Source organism: Lathamus discolor, chromosome 5 (assembly GCF_037157495.1).
Source record: "Lathamus discolor isolate bLatDis1 chromosome 5, bLatDis1.hap1, whole genome shotgun sequence".
Classification (NCBI taxonomy): domain Eukaryota; kingdom Metazoa; phylum Chordata; class Aves; order Psittaciformes; family Psittacidae; genus Lathamus; species Lathamus discolor.
In genome coordinates, this window is record NC_088888.1 from 57,833,192 (window position 1) to 57,856,731 (window position 23,540).

Genomic DNA, 23,540 nt, shown 5'->3' on the forward strand with positions numbered 1-23,540 from the left:
GTGGTAGGAGAAAGGAAAAAATGAATAAAAAGGAAACTTTATGAGAAGCCAGTACCCTTCTTGGAGAGAAGGCAATCTGGTGTACTCTATTTACAGTTATACAAGGCTTGTTTATTCAATCCTACAAAGCTGTTTCAAGAAAAAGCCTAAAATGAACCAAAAGTCTCATTCAAGTCTCTTTAGTGATACCTTGTTGAGCAAATAGGTCCATCAGGGAACTGTGCTCTTTCTGAATACTTTTGCTTTGCTCCTATGGGAAATGTTTAGGCAGGACATATTGTCTCTTGTCAGGTCTGTACAGGTAGTATGAAAAAGAAATTTTAGTACTGGCCAGTTGCCACCTCATGAGTCCTTCAGTAGTATCAATCTAACCTGCTGTAAAAGAAAAAACAGTGGCAATGGAGTGGCAAATATTGGAAATATATTAATGGGTTAGTAATAGTCTTTGAAGTGAAATTTATCTTTGTAATTGTTTAAAGATTATTTATGTATGTATTGGGTTTGCATAGCAATGCTTTGGTAGTAGAGGGGACTACAGGGATGGCTTCTGTGAGAAGCTGCTAGAAGCTTCCCCCATGTCTGGGGGGCAGAGCCAATGCCAGTCAGCTCCAAGACAGGCCCCCCACTGGCCAAGGGCAAACCCGTCAGCAATGGTGATAGAACCTCTGCAATACCATATGTAGGATGAAAAAAACCCCAACCTGCAGAACTGCAGATGGAGAGGAATATGTGAGAGAAACAGCCCTGCAGACCCCTAGGTCACTGCAGGAAGGCAGGAAGTGCTTGAGATGCCAGAGCAGAGATTCCCCTGCAGCCCGTGGTGCAGACCATGGTGAGGCAGCTGTGCCCCTGCAGCCCATGGAGGTCCATGGAGGAGCAGGTCTCTACTTGCAGCCCATGGAGGACCCCACACCAGAGTAGGGGGATGCCTGAAGGAGGCTGTGGCCCTATGGGAAGCCCGTGTTGGAGCAGGCTCCTGGCAGAACCTGTGGCTCCATGAAGAGAAGAGCCTATACTGGAGCAGGTTTGCTACAGGACTTGTGACCCCCACAGGGGACCCACGCTGGAGCAGCCTGTTCCTGAAAGATTCACCTATGGAAGGGACCCATGCTGGAGCAGTTCATGAAGAACTGCATCCTGTGGAAAGGACAGGGATCGGTGTTGGGACCGGTCTTGTTTAACATCTTTGTCACTGACATGGACAGTGGGATTGAGTGTGCCCTCAGCAAGTTTGCTGATGACACCAAGCTGTGTGGTCTGGTTGGTATGCTGGAGGGAAGGGATGCCATCCAGAGGGACCTTGACATGCTTGTGAGGTGGGCGGATGCCAACCTTATGAAGTTCAACCATGGCAAGTGCAAGGTCCTACACCTGGGTCGGAGCAATCCCAGGCACAGCTACAGATTGGGCAGAGAAGAGATTCAGAGCAGCCCTGCAGAGAAGGACTTGGGGGTGCTGGTTGATGAGAAAATGAACATGAGCCGGCTTCAGTGTGCACTCGCAGCCCAGAAAGCCAACCGTATCCTGGGCTGCATCAAAAGAAGCATGACCAACAGGTCGAAGGAGGTGATCCTGCCCCTCTACTCTGCTCTTGTGAGACCTCACCTGGAGTATTGTGTGCAGTTCTGGTGTCCTCAACATAAAAAGGACATGGAACTGCTGGAACAAGTCCAGAGGAGGGCCACGAGGATGATCAGGGGACTGGAGCACCTCCCGTATGAAGACAGGCTGAGAAAGTTGGGGCTGTTCAGCCTGGAGAAGAGAAGGCTGCGTGGAGACCTCATAGCAGCCTTCCAGTATCTGAAGGGGGCCTATAGGGATGCTGGGGAGGGACTCTTCGTCAGGGACTGTAGTGACAGGACAAGGGGTAACGGGTTAAAACTTAAACAGGGAAAGTTTAGATTGGATATAAGGAGGAAATTCTTTCCTGTTAGGGTGGTGAGACACTGGAATGGGTTGCCGAGGGAGGTTGTGAATGCTCCATCCCTGGCAGTGTTCAAGGCCAGGTTGGATGAAGCCTTGTGTTGGATGGTTTAGTGAGAGGTGTCCCTGTCCATGGCAGGGGGGTTGGAACTAGATGATCATGAGGTCCTTTCCAACCCTAACTATTCTATGATTCTACGATTCTATGACTCATGTTGGAGAAGTTCACGGAGGACTGTCTCCTGTGGGAGGGACCCCACACCGAAGCAGGGGAAGAGCTGCCCATCACTGACATGATGGGCAGCTCAGATTAAAACTCCAAACCTAAACTGAAGGGAAGCAAAGGGTAAGGAGCACTAGACAGGCCTGACACAGGACACAAGTCAGCAACTTCTATTTATGGATCCACTTTCCATATCCACCCATCCTGTTTTGGGAAGGACAGTAGAGCAGCTCATTTTAGGTTAATGCATTAACCAGAAGCAACCCATTCACATTTCCTAGTACTTAATATTATGTCTTCTTTACTTATATATTTAGGCATTCATCTTAGCATTTAGTTCACTGCATTGACCATTCATGAGCTACATCACAGATGATCATGGTAGCAACCTTGCTACACTGGTGGCTTAACTTCCAAGCTACGCTTATAAACAGAGCCAGCTGCAGGGAACAGCACTGCTTCTATGCAGAATTTGTTGGTCAAAGCTTCAGAGCACACAGGTGACACTCTATCATTATTTCCACATCACAGAAAGTAATCCAGTTGGCTAAAACTAAATGGAATTAGGCAGTATCTAACAGCAGTATTGGTAACAAAAGTGGCTCTAAGAAAGACCTCACCCGTAGGGTTGAAAACATTATACCTTATATGTATTTTTCCTGGTCACTGTGAACCATCCTGGTCAACATCTGGACAACAGCAGATAAGTAGGGCTAAGAAATGCTGGTGTGTAGAGGAGGTAAGGGATAGCTGTTTTAAGGTCTCCTTCTTGCCTCTGGCTTGTGCAAGAGACAACTATAAAGATATCTTGTCCTGGATAATAACCATGGGTTGTGATTCTAGGTGGCAATAAATAATGTGACAATATCCGGTTTCATGACACAGTGCCTCAGGAACAGACTTCTATTGCCGAATGCTTGCTTTCTCTTCCCTACTTTTCCTTCTGCACACATATAGCCGTAAGAACTGTTCTCTAACAGCATCCTTCAGCAGTCCGTGTATCATATGGTCCTTATCTGTTTTGTCTGTCTTCAATTATTCAGAGTCAGGCTTCTGTTTTCCCCACTTGGAAGAGAATTACTGGACCAATAACCCTTGCCAATATGCCAATATGCCAATATGCTCAGCTCCAGGCTGGGGGGGGGGGGGGGGGGGGGGGGGATGTATTCTTCTGTGCAGGCTACAAAAGAATGGAAGTGTGACAGTTGGTTGTTCCTTCAGAACAACTGTCTACAGGGGCACTCTGTAGGCAAGCCTGTGGCCTGAAAGTCTGGCACGAACCCATGTTCCAAACCTCCCACTTTTGTTGAGATGGTGATGGGCAATGGCTTAAATGAAGCTGATGTCTTCATACCAGACCTTTCTACCAGGTGGCTACACTTGGCATAAACATGTCAGTGATGAACTAAACATCTGGAGGTGCAGAAAGACCTCAGTGATACAGGTGTGGTCCCTGAAATGCCTTGTGGAGGCCTCTGTACAGCCTCAGTAGGACTGTTAATAGGAATGAACTGGTGACAGGACAATCAGCACAAGCCTTCCCAGTACAACAACCCTTTGGAGAAAAAAAGGAAAGCAGCACAGCCTTCATCAGAACATAATTTTTCAAGTTTCTTTCTGCTATATTCAGAGCTCTTTGTAATTTTTTCAAACATTCCAATATAACTTTGGCAAATAAGCTGTTATCTTTTAGTCATGCTGTATAAACCATTTTTCACTAACACTCTTGCAAATCCTTGCCTATTAATTTTTCCAGCCACCTGAGTTCTGCACTATCAAATTGTCACTATGAGCTAAAACAGAGGAGTAAACACGAGGCAACAGAAGACAGAAAATCTTTCTCTGAAGAGATATGGCAAGGCTGTAGGAAAAGACAGCATGACACCGAACCACTTCTGGTAAAGATCTTTGAAGACAAGCCTAACTGTTTTTCAAAAGCAGTACATTCCAGCTCTTGCAGAAGGCATTTGATGGGTCATGTCACCCCAGACAGTTAGAGAAGCACGACTTTTCCCTGCCTGCTAGGTAGGATTAATTTATTCTTTCTTCCACTTCAAATAGAGAGAAGAATAAATTACTTGCAGCTGCTTAAATGCTATGAGGCAAACTTTGTTGTCTACCAGGAAACACTCCTTGCTGATAAAGGAAAAAACCCCAACAACCTAATTTTAAAGATCTGTTTCAGAGAAGTTTGCATATAAATGTCTTCCTAATAAGGACCAAACGATAAGGTATGTCCATGGAAAGAAACTGCCTCTACACTAACCTCTGGAGGAAAAAGGTGGAAAAAGTAGGTAAACCTATGTTTACCGGGTGATTCTAGGAGCATGACAACCTTACCCAGATGCCTCATTCAGCTCTGTTTGGAATTTGTCCTCTGTTAATGTAGATAACGTTAACAATTAACTTGTTTTGCTGTCTGTCATCTGTTGATTCAAGGGAAAAGACATGTCAAATCTTTTTAATTTCAGCAAAATAGCTGATGCCAATGACAATCCAAAAATAAGGAACAGACCATGAATATTTTTCAAATGTAACCAGTTACTGGTTAATTTGAGAAAATACCAGATATTGCCTCTTACAGTAGATATATTATCTAAATATATTGATATTCAATCACGGTTACAAAACCTCAGCATTCACATCCCATGTTTGCAAGTGCCCTTTATGTTTATTCAAGACAAAGGCAGGTTCACACCCTGCTGGCAGGGACATTAATGGAACAGACTGTATAAAAGAGAACTAGAGAAACATACAAAGAGGCATGAAACTACGAAAAGTTTAGAGGACCTTCTCCCACTTGTATCCCACTTTGTAGCTTTGATTTACATATAGACATTTACCCTTTTTTTCAAGATATTACATGCATTAAGACCTTCATGCCACAAATACCAGTCTGAAAGTGAAAAATATGTTCTCCAGTCTTCAGCATCTTTGAGTCAGGAGGGTTTCCCTAAGAAACATTTGCTTCTGACACAATTATTACTTTCCCTTTTCAGCCTAGAATATTTTCCTGAGTCTCATCTTAAACTGAATTCTGCCTGTCTGAGAGCTGCTTGCTGCTAATTTACTCTTGTCATTCTTGAGTCTGGGATCCTATACTCCCTGATGCTTTGGGGGAACATAAAGCACTCAGAGGTACCTTGAAAAAAAAGCATCAGGAAAGCATTACACACTGCAAGCTCAGGGTTGTAGCAATGAACCAGAGCATCAGATGGCATTGAAGCAATACAGCTGTCAATAAAGTAGAAGGCTCAGGGACAACTGGGCATTTGTGGAGGAGAAAGCAGACCTGTGTTTCAGGAAGGCAGCCAAAAAAGTGAAATGAACCAGAAGTGGCCTAGGATAGATTGCCAGTGGTGTACTACACATCCTTGGAGTAGCAATTGAACATTGAAAACTGAGAAGAATTTAATTTCTAAGGAAAACAAAGCAAAATTTTGCTCCCCTCTGAAACATTTCATCTAAGGATATCAAAGCAAACTCAATACATTAGGTTTCCCTGTGAAAAAGTTTAGCTCTTTTTTACAGCTGAGGAACTAAGGCTCACCATCATAGGCAAAAAAAAAATGGCAAAGCCATTTTTCTTATCTAGATTTTCAATAAGACCCTGGTTTAGCCAAACAGCAAGAGCAAAGGTCAGACTAGCTTTTATTTTTTCTGCATCATTTAGCTCAAGCAGTAAATCAAACAAGGGAGTTTCGGTAGGATAAAAGACCAGATTTGAGCTGAAGCTGAAACTCCTGGATTTCATTTAGAGAAGACAAATAATTCACAACTGCGTAAGGACCAGATTTGAGCTGAAGCTGAAACTCCTGGATTTCATTTAGAGAAGACAAATAATCCACAACTGCGTAAGATCTGAGCAGATATGTGTGTATTGCATGCACTCGCACCAGCTGGCAGTGTGCAGCTGAGAGCCACTACTCTGCAAGTGATTCTACAAAAGCAAATTCACAAGGCCTGTCAGATGGTACCCAGACACATCTGACACATCATCACTACGTGTCAAGGTGAGTCAGAACACACATGGCACAGACAGGCGAATAACAAAAGATTAACTCTATCTCACCAATAGACTTCTGTGGCTTGGGGTAAGAGAATCCATCAAGGACTGATGGAACCAGCCACAACAATTTGAAACAAAAGTCTGTGAAGAGAAAATGTGTGGCAGTGCTAATTAGAACCACTGAAAAACGTACACCACTTTTTTCTAGATGATAGAGCTGGTAAACAGTGGAGTATTTTTAATATGAAAGATTAACTAAGAAAACTAAATACACAACCACTGCTACTTACAACCCCAAAGCTGTGTAAGACCTGCAGAAAGAAAAAGCAGCGTTAAAATAGACTCAAAAAAAAAAAAAGACATATTTAGAGTAATGCCTCAGTCAGTGAGGGTACACTTAGTAAGCCATGCCTACTTGTTCTATTAAAATGTGCTGTTGAGCAGAATTAACTCATCTAGGTAGTGAAATAACCATTGGGAAGAGAGGCACAAGAACACCACTTCAGCTATTAGATGAGGACAATTCGCATAATCCACATAGCATCACACGTGGTTGGGGTGATAAAAGCTCTGGGGCATTTTTGGCTTGGCTTTTTATGAAATAACCAAGGAGCCATTAAGTATGGAATTAAAAACTTGTACAAACTAAGCATTCGTAATATAAAGAAATAAATTAGTAATTCACAGTGTCCTTTAAGATCTCTTGTTGATACCTTCAGTCATCTATTATAACATATTTTATTCCTCAGCAGGGTCATCAGGTTAGTAATCTCAGCTCTAACCACTTTTCCCTGGGGCTATATCCTAAAAGAGCCAGCTCTGGTTTGCAACAGAGATGTCCAGTTATTCCCATCATTTGGCTGCTAAGTACGGCTGTTGAATGGCTGCAAAACCCAGCTCCAATGGCCACGTCTTGTTTTCTGCCAGCACATCTCCCCTCTGGTTCAGGAGAATTATGTCACCTTGGAAAGGAAATTAAGTCTGTTTTCCTCTCACAAAATTTTGCCTTTCTGTCTTGATTTAATCATGCCAGAATAAACTCTAGGATCACACCTCTAAATGTGATACTCAAATTTGATGACAGTGAAGAAAGCTGTGCTGGAAGAAAGCAGTTGCCACAGTCATAGTGCTGGCACAAGATATTTTAGTGCTGCTGGAGATAATTAAGACTAAAGGAAAGCACAGTAGTAAAGTGCTTTCAGTTGCTCACAAGCAGCTGAGCTTTGTCCCTTAAATATATGCCATATCTGTTGGCCTTCTACTTTTGCTAGAGATTGTGGGTACAGAAATGGGAGACTGTAAGTAAAAGAACATATCAACCTTTATGTAACAGCAGTCTCTTCAATTCTGAGGGACAAGGGAAGAGAATAGAGGTACCTGTCATGATTTTTAATAATATCTTAAAGATCTAAGGTCCAGATGGAATTTCATGGGATGTTTAAAAAAAACCCTTAATCTTCAATTGCTATAAGAATAATTATATGAGATGCCTATCTGAATCTTAAATAGTGAAACACCATAAACGCTAACCTCCATTTCCTAGCTCAGTAGCTAAAATTCTCTTCAAGGATGTCAGCACTGATAAACTGATTTGGAAAGAGGAACGAAGTTTGTAGCATTTTTTCTTTTCTTTCTTTTCCTCCCTCTCCCTTGCACACATAACACCATGGCCTTGCTTGCTTGCTCTGAGGGACTGCAAAGAGTCTATAACAGAAGCAATAAAAAAAAAAGACGAAAAGAGAGGAATAACTTGAGATATTCTGAAAGATGTCATGTGGACTTGAGCATGATAGTGTCATGCTGGTACTGAAGACAATCCTACAAGTGGTCAGAGTTCAAATTCTAGACTCAGGCTTCTTGCAATGTTGAAGAAAATGTTTTTAATCTTTCATGCTTTTATAGAATGAGAGTCAAATATTTTCTTCAGGCAGCATTTCTTGCAGTTCATCTTCTACGCCTTCTGAAATCCTAGGCAGGAGGCAAAGAGCAGAGCTTTTCTGTCCTTAGCTGGACACTTAGCTCGATACTTAGATGGTCACTTTCAGCAAACCCTCCCAATAAGCATTGAAAGCTGTGTGCACTACACAGCCTTGATTTTGAGAAATAAATACATCCGCCTCAGGTGGGGATAAGAAGGAGTTATAAAAGATAATTCCAAAGATACTGGTAGAAAAGAGACCTTTCATAGCATTGATGTGCCATACCGGGAAAGAGTTGGAGTGGAGTAAGAAGGTCTGCAAGCTTACAGCTTCACATCTCTGGTACATTTCTATGGTATTTATAAAGTTTGGCTACTAGCCACATTCATCTCATTTATTTAACTGGAGGAAATGTTTAAGAAAGGCTGTCATAGAATTTAATTTTCTTTCTTCTGTTTTTTTTATCCTCAAATAGACCGTTCTTCATCCCCTGTCTCATTGGGAAGGGAACACACTGGTATCTCCCATCTCTCAGATTAATGCCCTAGTTCTTAGGCTATAGGCTTTGCTGGGAGTGGAACATTCCCACTTCAGGGCTGTTGAGCAACATTTATTAGGGAAAACTTTTCTCCTCTTTTCCCTCAGAGTTCTGCACTCCTCTCTGAGTCACTACTTTAAAAGGAAAGGTGGTGGTGAATGTACACATTCTCCAGGATATTACTGCAAAGCAAAAGCAGATAATTTGAATCCCCTGAGAGACAAAACATGTTGAACACAGATGTCCAACTTCATGAGCAAGTGGTCTAACCATAGGGCTCCTCAATAAGTGGTCAACACTTCTTTCTTCTGCACTCTTAAAGAGAAGCAGGAGGCAGTCCCTTATTCTCAAAGCACTGAAGATCAACCAGTTTTTGTAGCTATGAATCACACTTTCCTCACATACTGAACTCAGAACTACAGCAAAGAGCCAAAATCGGAGAGACAGAGAGCATTTCATACACATCTGGTCCTCAAATGGCCAAAGCCTCCTTCCAAACAGCATGCTGGGTCTTACGAATCCAGCTTCTGAGCCCTGGGAACCCTACATCTATGTCACACTACTTACTTATTCTGTGAAGAGCTGGATGTCTAACTTGGGTTTGTGAATCAGATTCCCAAAGTCAAGCTTGTTAAAAGTATCTCCCAAAAGCTGAGTAAAAGAATTTCAATTCAAAAGGAAGCTGTCAAGAATTTTTTTACAGTAGCATTAAGTGATGTAATACTGGGGACCTTTTTAAGAGAGTAGTACTCTTACAAATTCATGATTCAAAAAGATGTGTCAGTCAATATCTCCGCTTCCTCTGAATGTGCCAAAAAATGGACCAACTGTTAATACCCTCCTTATCTGTTATATGTATCTTTTAGACCATGCAAGTTAATTCCACATCACTAGGCAAGATACAAAGCTACAACCATGATAAATTAGGTGCAGCTGACTAAAAACAACAACAACAAAAAAATAAAATTGCCTATTCAGAACATTTGTTATATGAAAGAGCCTTATCCCTTGATTATGCAAATCTCTCTCTCCCACCACCTCTCATGTATCAGTTCTACCTTTCTATAAATGCCTGACCTGTGCGTGTTTGCCAGAAAACTATTCCTGATTTTACAGCTAAACCCACAGGAGAAGCATTTCACTCCACAGGAGGGGTGCAGTCCAGTATTCTTTTGGTATAACCAAGCTGGATAGGAACCAGCCTTACCCAGCACAGCAAAACAACTGCCTGAAGACTTAGGGGTTTTTTACCCATTTAGCTGATGTCATCCAGGAAGCAATGCAGCTAAATTAGAAAGGAAAAGAAAAGAAAAGAAAAGAAGAAAAAAAAAACCCAATCCAACTTGTCAGCCACCTCAGTGTTTCCACTAGGTGGATATGTTGACAAAACTGTATTGAAAGAGGCTCTTTCAGTGCAAGCCCTGGTGCAGGCGGGTGGGCTTTTAATTGCTATCACTTGATTATTGCAACCCCCACCTTCATTTGTTCATGCTTTGGGTTTTTTTTTTGTGGGGAGGGGGGGGGGCTTGACACTGCTTAAGCATCTATCAAAGTTGTATAACTTTTACAGCGTACTGACTGCTGGACACAGCCAGTCAAAACTGAGCATGTACAAACTTTGGTTCTACTACTTGTGTTTGAGGTTTTTTTCTGAGATACTCCCTGTACTTTTGCGTTCTTTGGAGTATCTTGTACAATTCTACACTGTGCCTAAAGTGAATTATTGACAAAAAACTCCAGGGGACTTGTATAGTAATGTTCGGTTGAGGCTGGTTTGTTTTTTTTTCCTTCCAGTCCCCATTGCCCTCATCTTGTGAACAGCTCAGTACACCAGTAACTTTACATGCATCAATAGTCCCACTGAATTGTTCCCATGTGACTTTGTGGGTAACTGTTTATAATATTAGGTGCTAACAACAGAAACACTCTGCATACAAAATTTAGAGACCTGCTCAGAGGAGTTCCATTTTAGGGCCTAGATTATCATTGTCATTGGAATGATCATCTCTTCACAGAGGCTACAGAATTTAGCAATTTCTATCTTTGTATTGAAAATACTAATTGTTACTTTCCTCGTGCTCCAAAGGAAATGATGAGGGATGGCAGTAAAAACACTGTTGTGAATTCTTATTTAACACCTGGCACTTAGGGTGATGTTCCTGACCATGGCAGGAGGGGTTAGAACTAGATGATCTTTAAGGTCCCTTCCTACCCAAACCATTCTATGAGTCTATGACAACCAAAAGGGAAAGTGGCTGGTGAGGTCAGAGGGCTTCGGTTTAGGAGCAGAACACCATGCGATGGCTATAGAAATGTGGCAACCTAAGAATGGTTGCCGAATACTGAAGAAAGGCACTTCTTCCAGCAATAAATTCTGCCTCCAAATATTATCATATAAGTAGTGATGAGTTTTGAGGGCAATCTGTGAAAAATATTATACGCCCACATACACAGCAATTGAAGCAGAATATGCTAGCTGAAGCTGAGAGTGGTATTTCACCATTTAGGAAGCTTTTTCATTAGTCAGCTGTCTTTCAATAGCTGAACTCCATATCTGCTACCTTAAATGTTGCTTAAAAAAAAAGGCAGCATAGATTCTTATCTCCTTTTCTAAGCAGGCTGAATTCTTCAATCCTAAATAGTTTTATCTTGGCACAGCTATTGGGCTACATTACACATTTCTGGGAAATGTGTGTCAAAATCAGAGTGCTTATTGTTTAGTTTAAGGAATAGGTTTTCATCTAAATGTGGGAAAATACAATTCAGGAAAAAAAATCAAAGAAAACCAACATAAAAAGTGAAAGAAATTAATAAGAAAGAAATAATTGCTGGATGCAAAATTGGGCCCCTGATCCTTCAGTTTCATGTATAATCCTGAAATTTTACAGAAGCATTTGCTCATATACTTATGGGAGTTTGTAGAACTGGGTCCAACATTTCTATGTAACTGTCTTCTCTAAACCTGCTTTTAATTAGTCTATTACATATTCTAACTTCTCAAGAATGGGATTCAGAAAAGCACTGGGCAGCTGCCTTATTTTATTCCTATTAAGTCAATGGTAAAACTCCCCTGAACTCCACTGGGAGCAGAATTAGCCCCATGCCAGGCCCATTTTCAAAGTCACATTTGTACAGCTTACGCAATCCCTTCTCCCTGTCCTTGTTTAAAGCACAGACTTCCCTCTACCGTTGCTGGGGTTTTTTTCGCTTGCAAAATAAAGTCATGCGAACAAACAAACCAACCTCAGCACTGTAACTTCTGGGAGCGACATCTCTCTCTGTTTTCTTTCTGACTCTCCGGCTTACATTCTGGAGGAAACGTCTAAGTTTGCCGTGCCGAACTGCTGTGAAAGTCTAGGTAGGCTTCCAAGCACGTTCGAAAAAAGTTGGAGATAACCCCCTGGGTGCTGGCTGGAGTCCTTTTTCCAGTTAAAATTACCCAGGATTTTATTGTGTTTCCCGGCTTCTCACCCCCCCCACTGTTTATTGCACTGTTCTGTAACACGAACAAAATAATAAATCGGTATCTTTTCTTCTTATTGTTGAAACTTTCGCTCTCACGGGAGGCTTGGGGACCTCGATGCAGCAATTTGATCAGCTATAAAATATGGTATTTCTTCGTGCCAACACCTTGTTATTTCACTTGCACTAGCGCAGACAAGAAGTTGAATTTCCACCCTCACATAGATACACGAGTTCCCCCTACTTCCTCGCAAGAGCTTTACCTGCAGGAAAAGGAAATGAAACCCCTGTTGTTACGGAGAACGCGGCTCCCGCTAAGAGCAGCGGGCAGGGCTCTGCCGCCCGGCCTGCCCGCCTAGGCACCGCCTGGCGCCGCTGCGTCCCCTCGCACTGCTCCCCGGCCGTGCGCACCGGTAGCAGTGTGCACACGCGTGTGCAAGGCCACGCGCGTGCCTGCCCGTGTGTCGCTGTGCGCGCACCCGCATCCGGAGAGGGGAGGGGCGGCGCAACGGGTGCGCGTGTGTGTGCACGAGTGTGTGCGCGTGTGTGTGCACGAGTGTGCGCACGTGGGCGCGCGTGCCTGCCCGCCGGCCACGTGCGGGGTCCGCGCGCCCGACTCCGGCCGCCCGCCGCGCCTCCTCGGGTGGCCGGTGACCCGGCGGGCACCCGCGGCCGCGGTCCCCGCCCCCCCCCCCCCCGCCTGCTCCCCGGCGGGCGGGCAGCGCCCGGGGAGCCCCCTCTCCGCGGAGCTGAGCCCCGGAGCCCGGGGGTCCGGCAGCGCGGGAGGGCGGCAGAGCAGCGGCGGCGGCTCCCGCGCCCCGCCCCCCCCGCCATTGGGCCGCCGGCGGCCCCGCCCCGCCCCGCCCCCGGCCGCCCGGCAGTTACGCGCGGGCGGAGCGGGGAGCGGCTCCCGCGGCGGCGGCGGCCCGGCAGCATGGGTTGGAGCTGACAGCGCCAGCGCCAGCGCCAGCCCCAGCCCCGCAGACGCCGAGCGCTGCCGGCGGCGAAGGGAAAAGTTGCCGCGTCCGCCCGAGGAAACTTTCTGCTGCCGAGGCGGGAAGGGGGCGGTGGCGGAGCCGGCGCCGAGCCGAGCAGCCCGGTCCGGTCCGGTGCGGTCCCTGCACGGCGGCGGCGGCGGCGGGGCGCGCTGCCCTGCGCTGCCTGAGGCGGCGCGGGGGTCATGCCCGCCGCCAGCCTGCTGCCGCTCTTCGGTAGCGCGGCGGGGCCGGGGGCGCTGGGCGGCCCCGCGGGCGGTGGCGCGGGTAGCGGGGGCAGGAAGGCGGCGGGCCCCGGCGCGTTCCGGTTGACGGAGAAGTTTGTGCTGCTGCTGGTGTTCAGCGCCTTCATCACTCTGTGCTTCGGGGCCATCTTCTTTCTGCCCGACTCCTCCAAGCTCCTCAGCGGCGTCTTCTTCCACTCGGCCGCCCTGCAGCCGCCGCCGCCGCCGCCCGGCGGGCAGCCCCGCGCCCCGCCGCAGCCTGGAGGCGGCCCGGCGGCGGCAGCGGTGGTGGCGGCCGCCGCGGGCGGGGCGGGCAGTCTGGAGCGGATCCGCGCGGACCACGAGCGGGCTCTGCGGGAGGCCAAGGAGACGCTGCAGAAGCTGCCCGAGGAGATCCGCAGGGACATCCGTCAGGACAAGGAGAAACTTCTGCAGGACGCCCGCGGTAGGAAGGAGGCAGGCGCCCCCGGGCTGCCCCAGCGTCTCTTCCGCCAGACCGTCGGCGCCGTGGGGCAGGAGCCCTCCGACCCCGCCGTACGGCAGAAGAGAGACAAAATCAAGGAGGTGGGTGGCGGCGGACGGGACCGCTCCCGCGACTGCGCCGTCGGTATCCTCGCGCGGGGCAACAGGTCGCTGTCGGGGCTGGCGGAGAGGGACTTGGAGGGGGAGTCCTGAGCCCTCCTGCTTCTCCCGCTCCCTGCGGGAGGGGGTCTCCGTCCGGGCCTCGCTCGGCAGCCCCGCCGTGCAGGTCGGCTTCATCGCTGGCGGTTGCACCCTCACAGCCCGCGGTGCGTCTCGCACCCCTGCGGGGCCGTGGAGCGAGCGCTGCCTGCGGACCCGGCACTGCCGGTGCCGGGCGCGCTCCGTGCCGGCTGCGACTCCTTCCATCTCTCTCTCTTCTTCCCTACGTTGCCAATCTCTTTCCGCTGTTGCACCGAAACCCGGGGAGAAAAGGGGCCGGGAGAGAGCTGGGGGTAGCGGCCCCGGGACCGTCAAGACACGCGGGTCCGCCTGCTCTCCCCGAGGCGCATCCCGGGCTCTGTCACCGGCCGGTGAGCGGAGAGTGGGTCACCGGGGCGCGGGAATGGATCCACGGGGACGGGAGTCGGCACCCTCCCCGTGCCGCACCGGTGGCAGAGGAGTAGTTGTCCCGGCTAAGCCGGGTGCGTTCCCGGGCGCGAGATGGGTGCAGCGGCTTAGGAATGTCGCGATATGCATGTCCCGATTTGATGCAGTTCACTGTTCACTGATAGCGGCTGCTGAAAGATTTGAGGGTGTTTGGGAAAATACAGTTATTGTAGCTTATAGCGGTAAGGTGTCTGCGCCCTGTGGGTTTTGACAAATTCCTTGCTATTCGGTTGGTTCAGGTACCGTTGTAAAGTCGTTCCGTAGAGAAATTCTCCAAACTGTGTATAGGCAAGACTATCGTGAGCAGAGCTTGACACGGTCCTCTGACAGAAGAATTTCCTTGATAATGTAGTTCATCTTCCCATCGTTACTGGCTGATTTATCTATCGAGCTGACAATTTCAGCTGCCTGCAGACATTAGGTTTTATGATTAATCAGTAGCATACGTTTCCTGTTCTGTAGTGATAGGAGTGAGACCAGAACTACTGAGTATTTCTGTTTGTGAAACACTGTTAGCCTCATTTGGAGAGATTTTTTTTTTTTTTTTTTTTGCGTTTGTACAGAGTGGTCTGAAAAGTGAGCCCTGACGTCTTACAGAGCATCAGATAATGAACTCTCACAAATCTCAAGTTATGCTCTGTGCTCTAGAGTCCTTGCATCAGTTTAACTATTTTAGCAAATTGTGCAGCAGCCATAAGCAGTGAATACCAATGCAATGATATTTTGAAGGGAGAAACTCTCAGGAGTGCGCACATGGTATAGACCACATCTTGAAGTGTGCAGAGGCTATGTTGTCTTCTGGTTTAGTCACACAGGCTCCCCGAGGCACACAGAACAGTTAGAAATACCAGCAAACTCTTTCTAGTTATCTTGAATTGCCATGTAGAAGTATGTAGAAGTAATGAGGCTCCAAATGTGATGAACACAATCCTGTAGTGTAGAAGACTGCAACAAGTAAATAAGCAGGGAGAAAAAGAGAAAACTTACATATACTGCTGCTTTTGGTTGTCTTGCTATGTGACTAGTCCAAGTTCTCTTTTATTACGTATGGATCCAGGTATGCATGTGTATATTTGCGTATATGTGTATGTGCATACATATCCCAGTATCTTTTCAATATTTCTTCCTTCCTTTTCATTCCGTCAGTCTTCTTTCTCCTCCACTCCTACACAGGAGCCACCAATAACACAGTAACTGCCCAAAACAGATTTCTGGCCACGTAAGCATAGGAGATAACGGAGAGACTGCACTTAGTTTCCAGATCTATGTTTTCATTTCATACCTCAGTACAGAATCACAGAATCACAGAATCCCAAGGGTTGGAAGGGACCTAAAAAGATCATCTAGTCCAACCCCCCTGCAAGAGCAGGGTAACCTACAGTACATCACACAGGAACTTGTCCAGGCGGGCCTTGAATATCTCCAGTGTAGGAGACTCCACAACCCCCCTGGGCAGCCTGTCCTCGGTACTATGTGTTGTTTCTGGGAGTGTCCTTTCCTTCTGATTCAGTATGTGATCTTAACATGTTGTTTACTTAACTGCTCTTGCCTGGTTTGTTGGGTTTTGGTTTTTGTTTTTGGTTTTGTTTTGTTGTGGGGTTCCCCCCCCCCCGTGTTTCGACTGCTTTGATTTTTCTTTTTTAAAGAATACTGTCCCTGCCTTGTCCCACTTGGCTGTAAAAGAGTGTTTCCTATTCTGTGTTAACTTGCTTCATATTGTTTCATATGTTGGCCTTTATGTTGCTTTTCTCTCCTTCTTCCCAAGCTCTTGTCTACTTCTTTTATGTTGATACTTTATGGACAAGCTGGAATTCTAACCTGCAGCCTTTTTGGAAATAGACTTACATGTAACTTTTTAAAGTATGAATGCTTGTGTTTCACTGTACACATACAGAAACTGGAAGTATCCCTTAAAGTATCCGCTTGTGCTTGGTGGTTACAAGCTGGAGGAGCAAACATGAAAAAAATCTTTCTGCTTTCATACTATATTTTTATGCCTGGAATTTGTGTCTGCATTGTATGATGTACATCTTATACCTAGAATTCAAACTTTGAAAGTATTCTTGTAGATATTTTTGACACAAGGAAGCAGGCTATTTTAAAGGAAAAGAAAACCAAAAATGTAAGTTTGTTGTTCCCTGTATTTCTGTCCCAGAAGAGCCCCGTCTCATCAGCATGATGACATGAAGCTGATGGAACAGAGCTTGGAAATGTTTTGTTAATTTCCTGCTTAATTTTTTTAATTTGAAATAAGTGCTTAGAAGTTTAGCCTGCACAGTATGATTTATGATCACAAAACATTAAAACGCTTTGGCTTTATAGCTTTTCTTAACCAAGTTTTGTTACAGAAATTTCAACCACTTTTTTCTATGGCATGCCTTTCTGTACTGAAAAAAAAAAAAAGTGAAACTTGATACAGGTGGGAATATAAAGATTCTTGAACCTTTTTCAGTATTGAAACCAGCATAGATGTATATAATTAACTAGAAAAATAAGTTGCTAGGTGCTTATCAAGCAACTAAAAGACTTGTGGAAACATGGACAAGTGGCGATTGTATTGCTGTTGCTGCCTTCCACTCTGTCAGAGTAATACAGCTGCTTCCAAGGTCTGTGTGTGGCATCTGTCCCACCGTTACACCCCCAGGGCCCGCCTGTGCACAGGCGTGCCTGCACAGATAAGGGATGTGGGCCAAAGACCAGAGATACTAACAGGTGCTGCAATATTCCTCTGTTTCTTTTCTGATGATGACTTAAAGGCAAACTCGAAAGGAGGGCTGTCAGTACTGCTGGCAGAGGGTTTCGCCCCATACTTCCTGTTGTAAAACCGCTGTCAGTTGCTTGTGACTGCTGATTTTTTTGCTGGCTGACCTAATGTTGCCTGCTCTGAGTATCTTCCTCATACCAGATGCCTCAGGAAGCCTTAAGCAAAGAAACACAGCTGCTTTTGAGCATACCAGTGCACTTGTGTTTTGTCAGAACATCAGTTCTTTGGGCAGTTCAACTGATGCTCTGGTATTTCTGTAACTTGCATCAGGGTCTGGGTACCTGGTATAACTCACAGTGGTCTCGGTTTCAGTGTCCTGTTAGGAGCCCCAGTTGGTGAACAAGGAGGTTGTGGTTTGTATTTCTGTTCTTCACCTCATTGTCTTGAGAGGTGACCCCTCTTCTGAGCAAGTACCTGCTGTGATTTTTTCCCCACCTGTAAAAAAAGAAGGGGCAGTGGAAGGCAATGATGACTCTGTTTCACTCTAATAAGCTGAAAGTCTTCCAGTCTGCTCTTCTCATTGCCGGTTGTGGCTGGACATAATTATTTCTGGTGTCCAGGGAAGACTTGCGGATGCATAAGCAGTTTGGAAAATATGGCACCTTGATGTGAGCGGGGGTGATTAGAAGAGAATGGTAATGGTGGGAACAGGCTATCAAGGCAGGAGATGCACAGTTTCATTTAGGGAAATCTGACTTTGAATCTTTTCCAAATCTCATTTTTCTCTTCCCCCTCCCTTCAACCTCCTCACACCCCCTCTCCCCCCACCCCCCCCGCCCATCCCCCCTCAAAAAAGAAGGAAAAAAAGGAAAAAAGAAGATTGAATTATTTAGGTGTTAAGAAAATAGTAAAAACTGAACTCTTTATTTCAGAGGAAAGGAATAGAAAATGATGAATGTGCTAGCTCAGGTACTAGAAGCAATATAATCACATTAGTGCAGTGCTCTGCCCAGGCTAATTAATCCTGCTGAACAGCAAGCTATTGGTGTTGGTGGAGCACCATACTAATGTGGCTGTGCTGTTCTTGTCTAAGGTAGCTAGCTTGGAAACTGTACACATTATTGTTCAGAGATGTTTGGATATGTTTTCAGGATGAAAGTCTCCTTGGTAGACTGGAATTGATGTCTGAAGATCATGATCATGCAGTGCTCCAAATACTTGCACAGCTATCAACTGTTTCAGTCCTCTAGTAGAAGTCCTGGAGAGAATTTAATTCATTGATTCTGTGGTCATTCCTGAGTAGTAGTCCTTTGAGCTTAACAGGGCAGTGGATACAAGTCAGCAAAACAAAACTTTGCAGCTCAAGATCTCTTCAGGCTGCCTTCTATAAAGAACTGACTTGAGGTTATATTGCCAGTGTGAATTTTGGAGCTACATAAACCCTCAGCATTCATTTTGTTTGTTTAACTGTTTCTTATGGTGTCTTTTTTGCAGTTTAGTTGGAAGTCATTAGGTTAAGCAAAAAGTAACAGTAGTGTTTCAAGGAAGTTCAGAAGTATCTGGAGGAATGCTTGTGAGCATGAAAAAAGCATTAATTGGAGATCGAGTACATGCTTGACATAGCAGTACTTGGACATAATCAGAACTTCCCCATTAACAAGGAGAAGTGATGCCGAAATTATAGAAGGTGGCTTGCTGCTAAAGAAGGGTGGTTGGCCCTTGTGCCTTCTCACTTTACCACTGCCTGGTATCCAGGTGCTGCTGCTTAGGAGAGTCCAGTTCCAGGCTGGGGCAAGATTTATTTCCTTTTGGTGATTTTTGTAAAACAAGGTGAGCTCACTAATACTTTTTGCTGTCAAAAGAGAAGGGGAAGTCTCTTAACTATTTTTGACTGTCTTCCACTGTCTACATTGCGTTAATTGCACGGTAGTACTTTGTAAGCTGCTTCAGCTCACTAAACCAGCAGAAAATGGCCAGAGCAAAAAAGTTGAATAGTTTTCTGTCAAGTTGGTAAGTTGAAGGTCTCGATGGAAGGGTGGACTTGGTGCTAGTTTTGGCTGTGGTAAGGAAGCAGTAGTACTATGTGGATGAAGAAGGTATGAAACATCTTTCAGGTAGCCTCGTTCTGGAAGCTGATATCTGATCTTCTAGTCTAGCTTCTCCGCTAAAATTGAATCTCTGCAATGTGACATTTGCAAAGCAAAGGTTCAACTACTGTAATAACCTTCTGTAGCAGGCTGAAGTGCTGCGCTTCAGGAGACTGTTACCTCCCAGACCCTGTTCTGGGAACAGAAAAGGGAAAAAGAAACACAATGGCAGGAATTAATGAAGTGCCAGCTTCTGTAGACCCAAGATTCAGAGCAATTTTACTGGGAGGAAGGCTGTGGGGGCCTTCACAGGAAGGGAAGGAGTTAAAATGCAGCTGTGATGATATTCATTTGATTGGTTTTCAAACAGAAAAAGCTGTGTTCCCTGATGGTACATTTCTTTAAGAACAAGATAAAGTGAAAGGAAAGGAGTTTACATGTAGTAAGCAGTGTGGTGGTTCTTGGAAACATGCTTATGATGCAATGCATTTCAAAAGAAGTTTTCTTGAAGTACTGTGTGACCTTAATGCAGCCGTCTTGTAGCTGACATTCAGTTTGTTGAAGGAGTTTAAAATGAATTTTGACACCCCCACCCCCCACCTCCCGGCTTTATTTACGTACCCATAATCTTCAGAATTCTTGTATCTGCTTTTTCTTTTTGATTGTTTTGCAGTGCCTTACTTCCTGATAAACACTTTATTATAGGGTTTTGTTTGTGTTTTGGGTTTTTTTTTAATGGTCTTATAAATGCACTAAGGAGGTGAATTAAGTGCCTAAATATAGGGAATCAAGTAGGTAGGAAGGTAGGTACCTTATACCCCTGAGTTAAGGGCATCTTTACAGGGCTGTAGACGTTTTCCCTGGGTTTGTTGGGAGATCTGTGCTCCTGTGAAGTGGCAGCTGGAAGTGGCAGGGCTTATCTTGCAGCATCTAAAATGTCACAAAACAGTAAGTTAAATTGCTTGCTTAGGGATAATGGCACTACAAGATGCAGAGGAGCTTCATCTGAGTTACCAAGAGCACGATTCAGTGAGTCTATTGAGCAACCTCTCAGCAGACCCTATGCAGAGCCAGTTCTATCCGCTTTTGTTGGGTGCATGGCCTGGTGGGGTAGGGAACCAACATCTCTTTGTGGCGGTCTGAGCACAGTGGAATCAGTGGATGCCCACTAAGTGAATGCATTTGAGAGGAGAGCAATGTAGAGGAGAATGGAACTGAGGCATCTTTTTGTCCACAAGACATGAAATAGGGTATGCCTTTGCCCAATTAATGTTCTTTGTGCTGTGGGCCCTAAAGGCGCTTTTGAGGGGGCATTGTTTCAGATGAGTTGCTTTAGCTGCTTTTTTTTTTGGTTTTTTTTTCTTTTCTTTTTTTTGAGAACCTGGCAGCCTCTTCTCAGTCAAATGAGTTGAAGTTTCTGTCATGCAGGCAAATACCTGTCTCATTTGAGCATTGGTCGTGAGATGGAGGGATGTCTCAGATGTCTGAGAGTGTGGCTGGGTGTGTATTTGACTGGAATTGGGTGTATTCCCGTTGCTAGTTGGTTGGGGCTTTTTTCAGCCTTACACCTGTTTTCTGTGAGCTAAGAATAATATTTACTTTCCTTATGTTCAGAATTCTATGTTCTCAACAGGTAAATTTACCAAAACTGAAAGTCCCATGTAACTGGATCCTCAGAATTGTGGGGAAATGAAAAAAGGCTTTAAATGTTCAGCGGAAAACATCTGGCTTTCACAAAAAAAGCAAGCACATGATTAATTCTTTAACTGAAAACCCACATGCACGTTTTATGCAAAGGCAAAATGTAAATTCCAGACACACAGGACTCTTTTTGTGAAAGCTAAATAAAGTGAGGTAAAGACATGAGGTAAAGCTTAAAATGGAATGTCTCCTGCATTTTGGCAAAAGTTATATTCTCATGGTGATGATTTTGTATTCAATGTTAGTATAGCACCCTATGGCAGCCATTTAATATAAAGAAGTAGAGTAAATCATAATGTTGGTAAGTACAGTTGCTTAAGGCTGTGGTTCTGTGCTGTGGGCAAAGCGAAGCAGAAAAATTCCACTTGTTTATTAAAATCTGCCGCTAAGGCCATAAAAATGTCTTATCTCATTCAGGGGGAAAATAAGAGTGGTAGACAGCCAGGCTTTGATAGCTTCTTTGAATGTTAATGAAAGCGCAGGAATACGAAAAGGAAATCATGGGCAGACAGGAGACAGCACTTCTTATGGAAGGTAATTAATGCCATTACAGAAGCACTCGTATGACTGTTGGATGGGCAGACCTTTTCTTAAAGCTGTTTGAAACATATTGCTGTGTGAATTGAGTTAGTTTTCTGTTTGGCTGGGTTTGGTTTGTTTGTTCCTTTTTTATTTATTATTTATTTATTTATTTATTTATTTAGGGGAGCCAGCATAGGTATAAATTTCTGTGGTTTTCAACTTCAATAGGATATCCTAAAAAGTAGTTCTTTTATTTAGAAATAATAAATTTGTCTTCCTACCATTTTGCAGAATAAGAGTAATATGTCTGGAAAGTGGCTTTGAGTCAGTGTTTGCAGCTGTCTTAACAGTGCAGCACTTTTGGCAGTAAACTGCCACCTGAGATGGTACCGAGATGATGAAACACTGCTTTTTTGGTAAGAAATTCAACGATTCGGATGTGCCTCTGTGTGCAGTATGTTTTAGACATTCAGTTTTGGAGTATTTTTTGGTCTATTTCAAAGTTATTCTAGAACTGTCATTTTACAAATGAAAAAAAATAATTGTTTAGGTAGACCTAGTATGGTCAATGTACCAAATACTCAGTATACTGATTCCTTCTTCTGTCCGAAAACCTCTTAATCCACAAAATTTGTTTAGTGTGTTTTGGGTTTTTTTTTTTTTGTTTGTTTTTTCTTGGTTGTTATGGGGTTGGTTTGTTTGTTTTTAAGCATGTTTTTAAGAATGTGTGAATACTTCTAAGCAGTGTCTTTGGTTTTCTGTTTTCCATGACTCCTTATAATTGGGTCTGCAAGTCTGTCATGAAAACATAATTGGTGAGTAATAAAGCACATGCTTGCCTGAACCAGAGTAAGTGAAACCTTTTGCAGAATTGTGGTTAAGCCGCTGTTGGATCACAGTGCTCAGCAACCTTGCCCGCAGAGAGTCCAGAAGACTTTGCCACTATGAGAAAGCAGTTTGGTTTTCCAGGGGTGAGAGGGGTCTAGTGACTTGCACAAGATTGCACACTGTGACAGGTGTAGGAGCAGAGCTTGATTACCTGGATCCTTTTTGATTGCTCCCCACTGAGCAATGGGCTGTTGCTGTGTGCTGGGCAAAGACTGTCTTTCTTCCTACCCACACTGCAGGTCTCTAGCCTGGGCATGTCAGCTCACTAGGGTCAGTTTAAACCTGGGCTTTGGAGATTGGCTCAGTGCTGCACAAGAACAGCTCTGGTTTGCCCTAAACTGCTGCTGTTAACGCTGTTGATAACAGGGGAGGCTAAACCTCAGGCTCCCTGGTTCTGTGGCTGTGAGCTTTTTAACCAGTACTTGGGATCAAATGCTCTGGTCCAGTGGTGTTCTGAAGGAAGGCAAGTAGGATAGCGAAACTCCCAGTTTGCCTTTATTGCATCTTGGAATCTTCCATTTGAACTCTGTTGTAACCAAGAAATGGTGGTACAAAATAGTATGACAACTTGCCATAACGCTGCAGTGAGCTGATCGGATTTTATAGCTGGTGTTTATGAAGATACAGGTATTGCTCATTCTGATGCCTCTAATTTTAAAAGCTTTTCAGAGAGATTGGATGAGCACATAATCTGCTGTTACATTCTTACAACACATCCCTTGTGGGAACACTGAGGTACACAGTCTGTTATTCAAAGGTAACTGCGAGTGTAAAATCTACTTTCATTTGTCCTCCCACTCTCTCTTGGAAACTATGTACCTTTGCTTTTAAATTGTCTTCGAATAAAGCAAGTGAATGGAAGTCTGGCTTCTAAGAAACTTGGGGCCTTTTTTCAAAATGCAAATCTCTAATAAGGTCAGAAAATACGTGAAGATTGGCAGAGATGGTAGGCAGTATTGAACAAAAGACCAAAATTTTCTGTGCAATGAATGAGCTGATGACTATGAAACATCTGGCTGTTACAAGACTTCCTGTGTGCATCTCAAAAAATTATTTTAGAAGAATCAACTTCTTTGATGCTGGACAGAAACAGATGTTGCAATTTTAATGTAAAAGCATGCAGCTTTACACTTCTCGAGAAGATACACGTTGCTGGCATTCAGGTTAGAGGCAGTGCTGCATATTGCTTATATGAATAAAGTAGAAAGGAAAAAAAA

The 23,540-nt window shown here is 44.6% G+C and overlaps 1 protein-coding gene across 3 annotated transcripts in view; it reads left to right on the forward strand.

Moving 5' to 3' along the window:
- Positions 1–12,960: 12,960 nt before the first annotated feature.
- Positions 12,961–23,540, forward strand: part of MAN1A1 (mannosidase alpha class 1A member 1) — a 150,264-nt gene continuing 139,684 nt past the window's right edge. For 2 of the 3 annotated variants that reach the window (XM_065680985.1, XM_065680986.1), the window contains exon 1: positions 12,961–13,857. In XM_065680985.1, the coding sequence (XP_065537057.1) occupies positions 13,255–13,857 (603 nt within the window). In that variant the 5' untranslated portion in view covers positions 12,961–13,254. Of the gene's footprint in view, positions 13,858–21,062; positions 21,215–23,540 lie in introns of those variants that run through there. The other variant, XM_065680987.1, reaches the window with a different exon arrangement.